The sequence below is a fragment of the Sceloporus occidentalis genome, unplaced genomic scaffold (assembly GCF_023333645.1).
Source record: "Sceloporus occidentalis isolate IW3139 unplaced genomic scaffold, rSceOcc1.0.p SCAF_1, whole genome shotgun sequence".
In the NCBI taxonomy this organism is placed as follows: Eukaryota; Metazoa; Chordata; class Lepidosauria; order Squamata; family Phrynosomatidae; genus Sceloporus; species Sceloporus occidentalis.
In genome coordinates this window covers 19,218,263-19,234,223 of record NW_028316981.1, presented here as the reverse complement: position 1 = coordinate 19,234,223, position 15,961 = coordinate 19,218,263, and the positions used below count along the sequence as shown (strand labels likewise).

General features: G+C 42.7%; 1 protein-coding gene across 3 annotated transcripts in view; it reads left to right on the top strand.

Moving 5' to 3' along the window:
* Positions 1-15,961, top strand: part of LOC149321041 (N(G),N(G)-dimethylarginine dimethylaminohydrolase 1-like) — a 49,939-nt gene that overhangs the window by 26,088 nt on the left and 7,890 nt on the right. For all 3 annotated transcript variants that reach the window (XM_089514870.1, XM_089514852.1, XM_089514862.1), the window contains exons 2-3: positions 4,128-4,436; positions 13,562-13,661. In XM_089514870.1, the coding sequence (XP_089370996.1) occupies positions 4,131-4,436; positions 13,562-13,661 (406 nt within the window). In that variant the 5' untranslated portion in view covers positions 4,128-4,130. The remainder of the gene's footprint in view (positions 1-4,127; positions 4,437-13,561; positions 13,662-15,961) is intronic.

The window sequence follows — 15,961 nt, the reverse complement described above, 5'->3', positions numbered from 1 at the left end:
CGATGCCCAGACGGAGATCATCGACCAAGGCGACCATGGCTGTCTCAACCCCATAACCTGCCCGAAAACCAGTTTGAAATGGGTCCAGATAATCCGTTTCATCCAAGACCCCCTGAAGCTGGATTGCAACCGCCCTCTCGATCACCTTCCCCAAAAATGGCAGCAGTGTTCTATTAGTGCACACACTTTCTGATGTTGTCCGGGAAATCAGACAACTACTGATAACGAATAAAAATGAGAACTCCACACAGAGTTTGTGGAGTTAAGGCAAATCTTGAATGGCAGACTTACAAGCCAAAGGCAGAGTCCAAAAACAAGCTCCGTGGTCAGTCCAGGTGCAAGCCAGAGGATCAAACCAAGAATGTAGTTGAGTCGTCCAAGAAGGTCAAGGGTTCCAGCAAAGCAGAATGGTCAGTCTGAAGTTGAAAAATCCAAGTTGAGAAGTCAAACAGAGCATCTAGAAACAAGTTGCTTTCGCCAAGGAAATCAGATAGCCTCTGAAAAAGGCTGTGGCATCCTCCCCAGGCTTTTATCATTGGCTCTCATAAGTGTAGCTGTTCCTTAATTTGAAGTTGAAGGCTTTCATGGCCAGCATCCATAGTTTTTTGGGCTATGAGGCCATGTTCTAGAAGAGTTTATTCCTGATGTTTCACCAGGATCTGTGGCTGGCATTTTCAGAGAATGTTGACCTGGAAGAGTGTGTGTGTGTGTGTGCGCGCGCGCGCGCGCGCATGCGTGCATGCTTGGATATGTGCCTTTAAGTCAATTGTCGACTGATGTCAGTCCCATTAATTTTGTAGGGCTTTCCTAGGCAAGGAATATTCAGATGTGGTTTGCCAATTTCTTCCTCTAAAATATAGCCTACAACACCTGGTATTCGTTGGTAATCTCCTATCCAAGTACTAACCAGGGCTGATCCTGCTTAGCTTCCAAGTGCAGACAGGATCTGGTGCCTCTGAGTTTTTAAACTGTTAATTCAATGCTCTGCATGATTTTATAAAAGGCACTGCAACAGGCCACATCAGCATTTTGTACCATGATGTGCAGCAGACATGTATAACCTCTGCACTGAGGATAGCTGGACTTTTTTTTTAAAGCATCCACTGAAATGTAAAAGATGCAACTGCAGCAGATTTGAATAGTTTGCAGACATTATTCTTTTTCTACTGGCCATGGAGAATGGGAGAGAGCTCTGCAACCCACTGTAGTCATGCTCCTTGACCCGTAGATATTTTTGCTCAGCTGCTTCTCTTGCCTCTTGAGAAAAGTTAGCTGTCATGCTATACTTTGAAAGTTTTATTTTCTTCATGGCCATTGTTTTAGAAATGCTTCAAATAATGTTGCTTTCACAGACATTTTTTTTAAAAAATGTATGTGGTCTCTCTCTCTCTGTAGGCACACAGCTGTGCATGAACCTCGAAAAAAGGATTCCCAAATAGCTGGATATTCAGTGTCTTGTACTAACTTTTTGAGCTTTGAATGATTGCAGAATGTATATAACCAAGCAGTCTTATTCCCTGTGCAGGGCATTGATCCCTCAATTGGCCTCCCTTTGGAAGCAATTATCTAATCAGCTTGATACTAAGTTGAAATCTATTATTGCCCTCTGGCACCATTGGCTGGCCTTTAGAAGACTGTAGCCTCTCAGGAACCTAGGATTTGGTGGAACCTTTGGCCCTTTGATCACAGGCTACAGGGTTGAGTCCAGGAGATATGTAATTTTAATGCTCCCCTACCTATGTTCCAGACACAGATGGAAACAGTGATGGTGAAAGTGATGTGTGCCTAGTTCCCCCAAGTTTAGTTCTGTACACATCAGCCCAAAGTAGAATGTTTCTCGTGTCTTGCACAACAATTGCCATGATTTTCAACCAGCTGGCTGGAGATGGACATTTGTAGTCCAACACATTGGGAAAGCGTCTACATGAGAGAAGCTGACCCACATAGTCTGGAGGGGAATGGATATAGCTTTCTCAAGTGATTCCTGAGCCATAGGAAGATATTTCCTCCATCCCCTTCCTGCAAATTATCACTTTCACCCATAAGGGTAAGATAAGAAAAGTTGATAGTTGTATACTGGATGGCTGAAGGTTTAATTAAAACCGCAACCTAAGCAGGAAGGGCTTAGAGCACAGTGTTTGGCATGCTTAAGTTTACATTAACTGTTTGACACACACTGAATTAATGCCTGGAGGAGGTAGTGGGCTGGATGAGGAAAAACAAACTGAAGCTGAATCCAGACAAAGATAGAGGTGCTTACTCTCAAGAGTCCATACTGTGCTTTGAGGGTGTGTCAACCAGTTCTGGATGGGGTCACACTCCCTCTGAAAGACTGTGTTCACTGTTTGGGGTGCTTCTGCATCTGTTGCTCTACATGACAGCTCAGATAAATGTGACGGCTAGGAGTGCTTGCTATCAGCTTTGGCTGAAACGCAAACTATGCCCCTTCCTAGAGCTGGAGGACCTAAAGATGGTAGTGCACACACTGGTAATCTCAAGGCTGAACTTTTGCAGTGTACTGTACACTGGGCTAATTCTGCACCAAATTTGGAAACTTCCGTTAGTTCAAAACCCGGCAGCCAGATTGTTTACTGGGACATCCAGGAGCGATCATACAACACAAACATTAAAATCATGCCATTGATTGCCAATTAGTTTCTGGACAAGGTACAAAGTGTTGGTGATTACCTTTAACGCCCTACATGGTTTGGGTCCAGGTTACTTACAGGACTGCATCCTCCCATATAATCTGTGCCATATACACAGGTCCTCTGGCAGACATTTACTCCAGTCAGCCAGAGGACTGTTTCTTCAGCTGCCTCTAGAGTCTAGACTTTGGAATGACCTGCCGGAAGAGACTCAACAGCTGAATACGCTGTCCAAATTTAAAAGAACATTAAAAACCAGTCTCTATTGTTTTAATATGTGTCCATTTTATTTGTCCTTTTAAAACTGATGTGTTTTAACTGAGGTCTTTTTAACTGATGTTGTTTGTCTGTTAATTGTTGTTAACAATTAGTTAATTAATTAACAATTAGTTAAGGAGAGAGGCAGGAAAGAGATGATGATGATGATGATTCATTTTGGGCGCCGGGCATCTCAAGAGTAGCTGGGCAGGGAAAGTACCTAGCTGAAATGCAGGCATGCTGTTGCTGGTCAGAGTAGGTAAGAGTGGGATGTACAAAACTGATGTTTGGGCTTGGCTGCTTCCTTTATTTCTGTTCTCTGTTGGGATGAGTCATCCGTTTTGCTTTGCATTTATATTTTACCTTTCCTTTACAGGAGCTCAGGAAAAAGAGCTATTTCCCTTTAATCTTAAAACAACCAGCTAGGGTAGATTAGTGGGTGTGTAAATAGTTTGTAATCTCTTAGAATCACTAAATCTTAGAGTTGGAAGAGGCCACAAGGGCCATCCAGTCCAACTCTCTCCCATGCAGGAATACACAATTGAAGCACTCCTGAAAGATGCCCATCTAACCTCTTTTTAAAGACTGGCAAAGAAGCAGAGTCCACCATGGAGGCAGCACATTCCACTAAGTAAACAGCACTTTTAGTAAAGAAATCTTTCCTAATTCAGAGGTGGAATTTCTTTTCCTATAAATGGGAGTCTATTGAATCCAAGAAAACAGGCTTGCTCCATTTACTACATCACATCCCTCCAGAAATTTAAAGATAGCTATCATGTCACCTCTCAGTCTTCTCTTGTACAAGCTAAACATACCCAGATCCTTACATCATTTCTCATAAGGCTTGGTTTCCAGGCCTTTGACCATCTTGGTCCCTGTCCTCTGGATACATTCCAGCTTGTCAATGTCTTTTTTGTGGTGCTTCAAAGTGGACATAGGATTCCAGATCTGACCAAAAAAGAATAGAATGGCACCACTACTTCCTTCTATCTGGACTATGATGAGCATCATAGCTAAATGTGAACTCAGTGATCCTTATTCAACAGCATATTGCATGCTTCATTGTGAATTATATTTCTTTGGGCCACAAATGTTTCTTTCCAGTTTCTAGGATGCAGAATAGAGGGCTAAGGCTGCATGTTAATGTGTTTTTCAGATTTGATTTTAAAAAGTGGCTCATTTGTTATCCTAAATAGTATGTTCTTTTATTTCTCCTTCTAGACCATGGCCAGCATCTCCTCTTTTGGCAAGTACACTCATGCCATTGTCCGCTGCATCCCCTCCTCATTTGGTACAGCAGACACTACAGCAGATGGGGCTGACAGTGGGGCTGAGCCAGTGGATCTGGCCAAGGCTCACCGGCAATATGGTGTCTACACTGGGATCCTGCGTCAGAAGCTAGGGCTGCAAGTCATTGAGTTGGCTGCAGATGAGGGCCTCTCCTATTCCACGTTGGTGGGGGATCTGGCAGTGATACAAGGAGACACTGCGCTGCTCACGCGGCCATGGATGCCCTCACGACGAGATGAGGTAACTTGTGTTTGTAGCTAAGAGATCTGTGCTAAACTGTCTTGAACAGCCTTGTAAACAAGTTGGCAGAAATTAATAGCTACCTTGTTGAATGCATTAGCGAGAAGCAGTTTCTCTCCAGCTGTCCAAAATAGGCTTGTCAAGTCCCCTGGAGGCAACTCCAGAGCACCATAGGTGAACAGAAAAGTGGCTGTGTACAGCTCTGGCAGGGAGTATAATCCTCTAATTAGTTCTGCCTAATTGTGCTGAATTGTGCTGAACTGCTTTAAAAAAAATGAAATAGAGTCATGGATTAAGGGGACTCTCAGAATTCGTCATGGCATGCTTTCCTAAGATCATAAACTGAATTGTCTGAGACTGCAACCCTGAATGTATTTACTGGGGAGTAAATCTTATTGGATACAGTGCGACTTGTGTAAGAGTAAACATGCTTTGAAGCATTCTGTTAAGTCTCTGGCCCTATCTTAACAGATCTCTGTTCTCAGAAAAAGGCTGGCAGCAGTGTCTAGTTGTCTGTTAAACCCTCCCAATAGTAGGTCCCATCTGTTCATTGATAGGAACCTCTGAGATTAATCCCACCCTTGTTTTCTGACTGGTTGTTTCAGCAATTAAATCACGCTTCATCCATCCCTCGTGGCCTGTTTCCCCGCTCCATTTTTGCTTACTGGATTCAAGAGTGTATCCATACACATTTGTCCTCAGCCTTGGTGAATAATTGGTCCCATGTTTTCTTGCCGTCTGAAGTTAATCAAAGTACCAGAGGAAGTTGGTTCTGAGTGAAGAAGAAAGAATTCTGTCATGTGTTTCTCCTTATGTGATTTCCTGCCTTTTTCTTAACATGGGCTCATGGTGGCCCACAACATAATTTTGTAAAAAAGATACAGCTATAACACAATGAATCATAATATGGAAACACAAAAGAACAAGCTAATTCCGCCTCCTCTAAGAAAAGCTCCTTTCCCAGCAGTGGATCAGTTCCCAAAAACCCTGGTTTGAATAAAAAACAGCTTTGGTTGAAACTCAACAGGGAGAGGCAATGGTTAGTTAATAACTTTTGAAAAACAACATGCTTTCCTCTACTTTAGGGGGCTGCTCCATGCAGATGTTATTCCCATGCAAGAAATGGTGTGCTTGCAAGGCAGAGCTTGGAAAAGTTACCCTTTTGGCCCACAGCTCTCAGATGATGGCAGTTTTTTGGCTCTTCCTTCTGAACTCCCAGCTGTTTCATTGTGTTGGAAGACTAGAGTTGTGTATGCCACACAATCTGTGCAGGACCCCTTGAATGTGCCTCCTCTTTCAGATGTGATACAGGACCCTATCCCATCACCAGTAGTCAAGTGAGAACTGCCGTTCTAGTTAGAGTGAAAAGATTTTGTCTGTCACCTCAGACAGCAAAATGTCTTGGTTCAATCCTGTTATGCATGTACATTTTATTTTTCTCCATTTTACTTTTCTGTACATACAGGGGAAATCCCTATTGGCATTGGACCATTGAGGTGTGTACATTTGGCAAAAGAGACACACATTTACTCATTGTATGCAAAGGGGCTCTTGTCGCACCTTTGAGACTAACTGAAAGAAAGCAGTTAGTATCTTAAACTTTCATAGGCTAATGTCCAAAACACACTGCAGAAATAATCCAATTTGAGACCACAGTAACTGCCCTGGCTCAATGCTAGGGAATTCTGGAAACTGTATTTTTGTGAGACATTTAGCCTCTCTGTCAGAGAGCTCTGGTGCCACAATAAATTACACTTCCCAAGATTTCCTAGGACTGAGCCAGGGCAGTTAAAGCGTTCTCGAACTGGATTATTTCTGCAGCGTGTTTTAGACCTAAGTCTACTTCATCAGATGCATGGAGTCAATATAATGCAAGATTAGACTTACATTTATTCATTTGCCATAGCCATGAATTTAATATGTTGTTGTCGTGTGCCTGCAATTCATTTTGGACTTATGGCAACCCTAAGGTGAACCTATCTTAGGGTTTTCTTGGCAAGTTTCTTCAGAGGGGATTTGCCATTACCATCCTCTGAGGCTGAGAGGGTATGACTTGCCTATGGTCATTCAGTGAGCTTTTTTGCCCAAATCGGGAATTGAACCTCGATCTCCAGAGTCTTAGACCAGTGCTCAAACTACTACACCATGCTGGCTCTCCTGAATTTAATATAGCTATGCTTTTATTGATCAATGAAGCTGAAATATATTTAATAGGAATTGAACACGGTCCTGTCCTTTATAGGCAAAAGTTTTATTACATGTCCCTTGTGTCCCATATGATGGTGTCATCAGAAAAGTGAAATTGATGTTTAGGAGTAGGAAAGATTTTCTTTACTTATTGGAAGATCCTAGAGGGAAATATAGGGTGGTGGTTGGATAAGCAGCTTTTATAATACAAAACTAGAGCATGCCACTTGTTCATTTCTTTCTCTTTTAAAGCCATGTGTTTAGAGGATAAAGCAGCGCATATCAATGTAATGTGTGCAGCCCATTAATACTGCAGAATTATAACACTGTTATTGCACTTTAACTGCCATTTTTCCTTGTGTGGCATAACTGTGACTGTATAGACTCAAGAACATAAGAAACGCCTTACAGAAAAGTGAAATATTTTGACTTGTGTGTAGCAAGTGTGTGTGTGTAAGTATTTTATTTGTTGTTTGGTGAACCTATGCTATCACTAGGTTTTCTAGACAAGATTTGTTCAGAGGGGGTTTGCCTTTGCCTTCTTCTGAGGCTGAGAGAGTGCTACTTGACCAAGGTCACTGAGTGGGTTTCCATATATTCCATATACTATATATTTACCTTAGCATTTCTTATTTCTGAGAGCCAGTGTGGTGTAGTAGTTTGAGCACTGGATTAGGACTCTGGAGATAAGGAATCAAATCCCCACTCAGCTATGAAAACCTAAGGGTGACTTTAGGCAAGTCACACTCTCTCAGCCTCATGAGGAGGCAAAGCACCCCTCCCCAAACAAATCTTACGAAGAAACCTTTTCAAAGTTTTGTGTCATGGTTGCCATAAGACAAAAATGACTTCAAGGCACACAAGAATAAGAACAAGTTTATATCTATCTTATATGTACTTTAAAGTATCATGTAAATTTATGGGATGCAAAAATGCAGTCCATTACCAAGCACTAATCTGAATCACAGAAGTAACACCAGAGCTTGGAAAATTACTTTTAAAGGAATTCATTGCAGTTATAGCTCCAAAGCCCCCAATCAGTGCAATTATTTTTACCTTCCCATTTATCAAAATTACAGTAACTAGGTACTTTTTATTTATATTAAGAACAAGGCTAAATCCTACAAGATACTGGCCTGTGGCACAAATATAATTTCTTCTTATCTACCTTGTTGTTGCCTCAACACTCACAAGAGAATGATCCAGCACTTGAAATGTGTGAAATTTCTCCTCCACTATCAGTGAAGCCACACCAGTTATGGTTAGACCACAAAAAGGGTGGCTATCCCTCATCGTTATACACTTTTATATAGTGTAACTCTAACTTTGCTATTGGAAAAAAGGAATACATTGCAAGGAAATAGTTGCTTCCCAGGTCTGAGTACAAGAGCAAAAGCTAAAAGTATAACAGTGAAAATCAGGACCCTGAATTTCATGCAAAAGCAAGCTTTGACATTGTCAACAGAACAGCAAATCTGTAGAAATTAAATTTAAAATGGTGTGTGTGCAGGGACAGAGGTCTCTGAGTCATCCGTAAAATGAGAACAGCTTAGGAGCCTCTGTGGAATGAACATGAAATAAAAGAATAGATCGAGTTAAAGGTCATACATCTCAGCTAGGGCTCTGGCATTCTTACCCAACCCACAGACGAGAATCTCAGCCTGTTTGGAATTCCTCGTCTGTGTGTCTCTAGTGAGGGAAAAGCTTGCCATCTATTCATTTATTTTTTCCAAACAGTTGGGTAGAAGGGGGCTTTGGGTGCTGACTGAGTTACTGCCCCTGAAAGAGAAAGGAGAAGTAGAAACTGCCTCCTTTTTCTTTCCCTCTTCCTTACACAGCTCTTTTTCTGCAGAAGGTTCTCCTTCTTAAATAGAGATGTAGTTTGGCATTTGCTCTGGCTTGTATGACTACTTTGGCGTACTCTGGTAACATCAACTGTTGCTAGCTAACCATGGCTTTTATAAAGAGAAGACCAACTGCTGAAACTGATGAGGTGGTAACAAGAATGGGCCAATGATCAGGCATAGTGAGGTGGCTGACCCAGACCTGTTTTGGGTGGCTCAGATGCCCAAATTGTCAATTATTTATAGTGTTGCCAGAGTGTAGGAGCCAGCATGGCATAGTGGTTTGAGTGTTGGACTAGGACTCTGGAGGCCAGGTATGTAGAGAAATCTTACAGCACCTTTGAGACTAACTGAAAGAAAGAAGTTTGCAGCATGAGCTTTCATAGACTTAAGTCTGCTTCCTCAGATGCCTTCCTAGCTTGATCATGAAACCCACTGACCTTGGGCTTAATGAGGATTAATAGTGATTAGGCTTAGTAATGATTAATTAAGATAATTATAACATAAGCAAAGGAATGGTTGATGGGATTTTGAGGGTTTGCACCCTCTCAATCTCAGACGGAGGCAATGGCAAACCCCTCTGAAAATATTTGCCAAGAAAACCCCATGATAATAATAACTCAGTCGGTTTGGGATACTGCGCACCATGATTTAGGTGAGTGGAGAACACCATTTGCTCTATTGCCTCAGGCATCAGACTCTCTTGAGTGGCCACTCTCTTTAATTTTCTTCACATTTCCACCTTATTTAGTCTTGATGTAACACTTTTCCTTCTCTTCCCCACATCTAGACTTAAGACATAGTATATGCAATACAGCAAGCAAGTGGTGATTTCTTTGTAGTCATGAGTCACAAGAACAGGCCCATTTGGGTACTTGGCATTTTGTTATTTCACTTACGATATTTCTATACAGCTCAACAGCCTAGGTTCTTTGGGTGTCTCCCCAAACAAAGTTTATCATGATGCAAAAGCACAATAAGACATAACCTTAAATAGTGGAAAACAGTGACAGAAGAAAAACCAATTTAGAAATGCAGAAACTGAGAGAACCAGCATAGAATAGTGATTTGTTGGTCTGTCGTCCACTCTGTGGGCTAATAGACTCCCTAGCCGAGCTGACACAGCTTGTCTCGGAACTGGTGCTGGAGTCTCCCAGACTTCTTGTTCTGCGGGACCTCAACATCCCTTTCGAGGCTGGCTCACAAGATCTGACAGGTGCAGCTCGGGAGTTCATGGCTTCCATGATAGCCATAGGCCTGTCCCAGTTAGTCACGGGTCCAACGCATTGCGCAGGTAATATGCTCGATGTGGTCTTTAGTACGGATTGGGATAGTCCATGGGCAAAGGCATGTAGTACCTCTGCTCTATCATGGACGGACCATTTCCTGGTCGAGGTGCGATTTAAGGCCACTACCCTAATCCCCCCCGGGGGTGGAGGACCTATTAGGATGGTCCACCCTCAAAGGCTGATAGAACCCAAAAGGTTCCAAGAAGCCTTAGAGGGGTTTATGGTTGGATCTGATGGCTATTCTGTTGATACCCAGACCAACATCTGGGATAACGACCTCTCCAGGGCTATACACAGTACCGCTCCTAAGCGTCCTTTCTGGCCCGCTTCCAATAAGAAACCCTGGTATACGGAAGATCTCTGGGAAATGAAGCAGGCTGTGCAACGACTAGAGCGCAGCTGGCAGAGACACCAGCACTTATCTGACAAGACACTCCATCAGGCTCTTTTGAAGTCCTATGGAGTGGCAATAGGTGCAGCAAAGAATTCTTTCTATGCTGCACGTATTGCGTCTGCAGAGTCATGTCCAGCAGAGCTGTTCAGGGTTGTGAGGGAGCTGACTCAGCTTCCTCCCACTCTGAACCCTATTTTAGAACCAACTAAGGCCTGCTGTGACGATTTTAACAACTTCTTCGCAGATAAAATCTCTCGGATAAGGGCTGATCTCGACGCTGGCATTTCAACAGAAACAATAGAAGAGGTATCCAGAGCTTCCGTGGACTCCATTAAACTGGATCACTTTGAGTTTGTTCATACCGATGAAGTGGACAAGCTTCTTGGAAATGTTAGGAAGACGACGTGCTCTCTCGATCCCTGTCCTTCTTGGCTGACCACCCAGGGTGGTGATGCTGTGACATCATTATTACAACGTATAATTAATGCATCATTCAGGGAGGGAAAATTTTCATCTAGTTTAAAATTAGCAATAGTTAAACTGTTGCTTAAAAAATCCTCCCTAGACCCCCGATAAGAAATAACTACAGACCGGTCTCATTATTGCCATTTTTAGGTAAGGTGATCGAGAGAGCGGCTACCTTCCAACTCCAAGCAGTTTTGGATGAAACTGATTATCTGGACCCATTTCAAACTGGCTTCAGAGCGGGATACGGAGTTGAGACTGCCATGGTCGCCTTAGTTGATGATTTCCGTCTGGGCATCGACAGGGGAAGTGTGACCTTTTTGGTGGTCTTGGACATCTCAGCGGCTTTCGATACCATTGACCATGGAATCCTTCTGGAACGCCTGAGGGAGCTGGGCATTGGAGGCACTGAGCTCCAGTGGTTCCAATCCTACCTCTCGGGCAGATTCCAGATGGTGCAGTTGGGGGACACTTGCTCCTCTAAGAGGGAACTCACATCTGGTGTCCCTCAGGGAGCTATTCTGTCCCCCACTTTGTTTAACATTTACATGAAACCTCTGTGAGAAATCATCCGGAGACACGGGGCACGGTGTTATCAGTATGCTGATGACACCCAAATATGCTTCTCTGTGCCCCCGACTGATTCAGTGACTAAGGATGGCGTCTCTTCTCTGAACGCCTGCCTGGAGTCGGTAATGGGTTGGATGAGGGAAAACAAACTCAGTTTGAATCCAGAGAAAACAAAAGTACTGGTGATAGGTTCCCCAGGCCTGGGGAAGGAAGTTTATCCACCTGTCCTGAATGGGGTCACACTTCCTCTGAAGGACGAAGTTCGCAGTCTAGGAGTACTTCTGGACTCGTCTCTGCAGTTGTCATCTCAAGTAGATGCTGCGGTCAGAGGTGCTTGCTATCAACTTCGGTTGATACACCAGCTGTGACCCTACCTGGGCCAAAGGGAAGCTTCAGCTAGTACAAAACATGGCAGCCAGATTGATCACTGGTGTTTCCAGGTTTGACCACATAACACCTATTCTGAAAGATCTGCACTGGCTGCCTATTCGCTTCCGAGCACAATACAAGGTGTTGGTTATTACCTATAAAGCCCTACATGGCTTGGGCCCGAGTTACTTGAGGGACTGCATTCCCCCATATAATCCGCCCCGCACACTCAGAACAACCGGGAAGAACTTGCTAGAAATTCCATCATCTAAATACACTACTACATCCCAGAGGGCCTTCTCAGTAGCGGCCCCAAAAATCTGGAACAGTCTTCCCAAGGAACTCTGCCTGATCACCCCTCTAGAAATATTCAAAAAGAGGCTAAAAACTTTCCTCTTCTGTCAAGCCTTCCCCTCTGGAAAATGAACTAATGTACTTTGATCCCATCAACTTCCTGGCTCACCCTTTCGAATGCCTGTTTTAGATTTGTATATTGTATTGTGTTATTGGTTTTATCTATTTTATGATGTGCTTGCAACTGATTTTAAATTTTGTGTACACAGCTTTGATCTTTTGGAAAAGTGGTATAAAAATAAAAGTTATTATTATTATTATTATTATTATTATTATTATTATTTGAACATTGGACTAAGACTCTGGAGACCAGGGTTTGAATCCCCGGCCGGCCAGGGAAACTCCCTGCATGACCTTGGACAAGTCACACTTTCTCTGTCTCAGAGGAAGGCAATGGTAAACCCCCTCTGAACAAATCTTGCCAAGAGAACCCCCATGATAGGTTGTCTTTGGGTTGCCATAAGTTGGAAACAAGTTGAAGGCACCAACAACAAACAAATTAAAACAACAACAAAAAAGTAACACAGTTTAATCTTCAAATAAGCAATTCGCTAAGATTATATGGTTTTGAATCTGTATGCTGTATGGTGATGTTTGTGTAAAGTTTGCTAAGTGGAGTCCACTTCAATTCACTCCAAGAGGTGATTGCTTCCATATGGCATGCTTGTTCGTAGTTTGTGATTATATGACTACAGTATTAAAATTGCCAAAGTGAAAAGTGGAGAGGGCTCTTGAGCCTTGTGTAGAAGAAGGAATCCCAGCAGGTGTTGTTGGTTACCTGGTTGCATGACAAGCAAAACCTGCTGAAATTACATCTTTTGCACAATCATGAAAGGTATAGGAGTTGTCTCTAGTTTTCATTTTGATAATTCCAATGGCTATGGAGTAAATCCATTGGCAAGAGCCACTGAGTAGCTTGCCCCATGCGATACCCATTGTAGGGAGGAAATTTTGGTGCCTTCAATGTGGTTCCTGTTTTTTGCATTCCCCCAAGTATAGGCCTGTGAAGCCTGTTTAGCATTGATAGGATTGGGACTTTCCTGGCAAGCCATTTGCTACCTGAAGATGGATTTCTGTATGTACACATGTACAAGTCAAGAAATTTTAGTCAAAAAATTGACCCCACTTATCCATGGGTCAGTGTAAGTGCTGTACCTTAACTCTATCAAAAAGGAAACCAATCTCATTCTCTGAATAGAGTAGTGAAAGACAAGAGCTTAGTCCATTCCTTGAACACCTAAAAGAACCATCGGTCCTCTCTTCTTTCTCTGCCACTGCACCACGTCTGGCTTTTTTGAATACCAGAAAATGGCGGTGGTAGTGGCTGTTTTGTGCTTCCCCCTCAGAGGAGCACCAAGAGAGTAGAGTATGAACCTATCTTTGAAGGAACTGAATTGGACATATTTGTATGTTTGTCAGGTTTAAAATCATGCACAGTTATCACATTAATGCTAATGTAGTGGCCATTTCCTTTGCTCTGTGTGCATTTTCTTAACCCCACCTGTACCTGGTTGCATCCCCCATACATCACACAGCCATCATTTTCTGTAGTTCCCTCCTTGTCCATCCAGCCTTTAGGGTGAGTGCAAACAGTTATGCCTGCTGAATTTTGTAAGCTCTTTGTCATCATGTTCCTCCCCTCTGTTGTTCCAGATCAGCAGTGTCAAGAAGGTCTTGGAGGAGCTGAAGCTGCGGGTGGTTGAGGTTACAGATGAGGGAGCCACTTTGGACGGAAGTGATGTTCTTTTCACAGGTAATTGACCCTGTTACAATAATAAAAACAAATAATAATAAAATTTAAAAAATAATAAAAACAAGCAATCTTTGTTCTAAGGAGAGGTCAGGAAATGAAGGGGTTATGCTTAGAGCTGATAAAATGAAGGCATTAAGTACCTCATGGAGATTGTGTGTGAAGAGAGAGCCTTATAAATCACTTTTCTTATTGAAAATGCTGTATAAATGATTAATGAGGATAATTATAACATAGTAGATAATAGAGTGGTTGACAGGATTTTGAGAGCATGTGCTTCCCCACCCCCAGCAGCGGGTGGTGAATTGCTTCGAAAAATAAAGGAGGGTCAAGGCTGCCTTGAAGTCAGGGTTTTAAAACTGAAAACTGTTCTCCTCTAATTCCAGATGACATGAAGGTCAGTATTGAGCATGCTTTGAGCATGCTCAGAGATACTTTTCATGATTAATTTGTATATTTTAGAGCTGAGCCTTTCCATCTAAAAACATATCTTAGGGTGAACCAAACCACAAATGCCACTATCATAGTTAATCATAGAATCATAGAGTTGGAAGAGATCCCAAGGACTATCCAGTCCAACCCCCTGCCATGCAAAAAGACACAATCAAAGTACTCCCAACTGATTGCCAAACACCTTCTGTTTAAACTACACTCCAAGGCAGCATGTTCCACTGTTGAACAGCTCTTACCATCAGGAGGTTCTTCCTAATGTTCCTAAAGGTGGAATCTCTTTTCCTGTAGTTTGAATCCATTGTTCCATGTCATAGTTGTTAAGGAAAAAGCAACATGGGATATACAGTGAAAGAAATAAAACATGTATGTGAGAGTCAGGGTGACTCAGCAGAAGCAAATAGAAGCCACACAGGTGTAAAAAGTAATGTAATTAGCAAGTCCTAAATGCCAAGGACAGAAATGTAAAGTGGATAATTGAACACACCTGAGAATTGTTAAAGTGGACAAGGTGAAATGATTAAATCATTAATTATGGGTTGAACCAAGAGAACCAATGAGAGTGGATGTACACGCCCACTGGGTGGAAACTGACAAGAGTGGGTGGTATTATCCAATGACTATAATAATGGCTATGAATCCCAATGTATTTTGTGGGTAGTAGTGGGGAGTTGTATTGGATAGTTTTGGAGCTGTATATAGTAGAATAAAGTAGATCTTTTATATAAGACTACTGAGTTGTCTGGTGTCTTGGGTGAAGATACAAGAGCCAGCTGGATCCTGAAGAAGTGGGAAGACTTCTGTGGACGCAAGAGTGAGAAGGCTTGGAGAGTTTGTCAGGGTCTTCAGCCTATTCTCTGTAACTCTGCTGCTTTAGAGCAAAGCTTTAACCACTGGCCAAAACTGGTCAGCGCCGGTGCGTAACAAGGTGGTGAGTTCGAGCCAGAGGTGAAGAGCAACAACTCCCATCATCCCTGACATCATCCCTCTGGAGCAGGGGTAGGCAACCTGCGGCCCGCGGGCCGGATGCGGCCCGGCGAGGCCTTGGGACTGGCCCCAGCCCGGTCCTGCCGCCGATTGCCGCTGGGGCCTTTGGGGGGCAATTGTCTATAGAAGCCTCGGAAACATGCATTTATATTAACATTTTTTAAAAAATCAGCAAATTTTTTCGTGTGTCCTCCATTTTTTTAAAAAAAGTGTCTTCCATTTGAAAATTTTGTCCTACATTTGTCCTGGTTTATTTATATATTTAATTTTTTTTAAAAAAAAATTAATTAATTATTTTTTGGCTTCGGCCCCCCAGTTGTCTGAGGGACAGCAACCCGGCCCCCGGCTCAAAAAGATTGCCTACCCCTGCTCTGGAGCAACAGAAAACAAGCTTGCTCCCTGCTCAATATGCTCTTGGACATCCTAGAAGGGATCCTTATGTTCAGTTGTAGACAGTGATGTAGTAGAGCCAGGAGTCTCAGGGTTGAAGCCTGAAGACTTTGGTTTTGGTTGACTCTAATTCTGACATCATGACCCCCGCCCCCTGGCAGACTGCTCTGTTCCTCTCAGTTTTATATCCACAGTAGTCGGAAAGGAAATGAGATTTCTTCAGCAGCATGTTGTGACCAAGAACTGTTGTAATCTGAATTATTTGAGAATAGCTTGATATTGAGCTGGCAAGACCCATTAGCTTTACAAATGGCCTGCTCCTGCTAAAGATGGAAACTACTAGATTTTTTAAAAAATGTTTTGCTATAGAGACTACCCTGGGGAGGGCCTATGCTCCAAAATCTAATGGCTTGCAAGGAAACACCATTGGTTCTAGTCAGATATAAGTTAAGAGATCAAGCAACTTAGTTATGTAG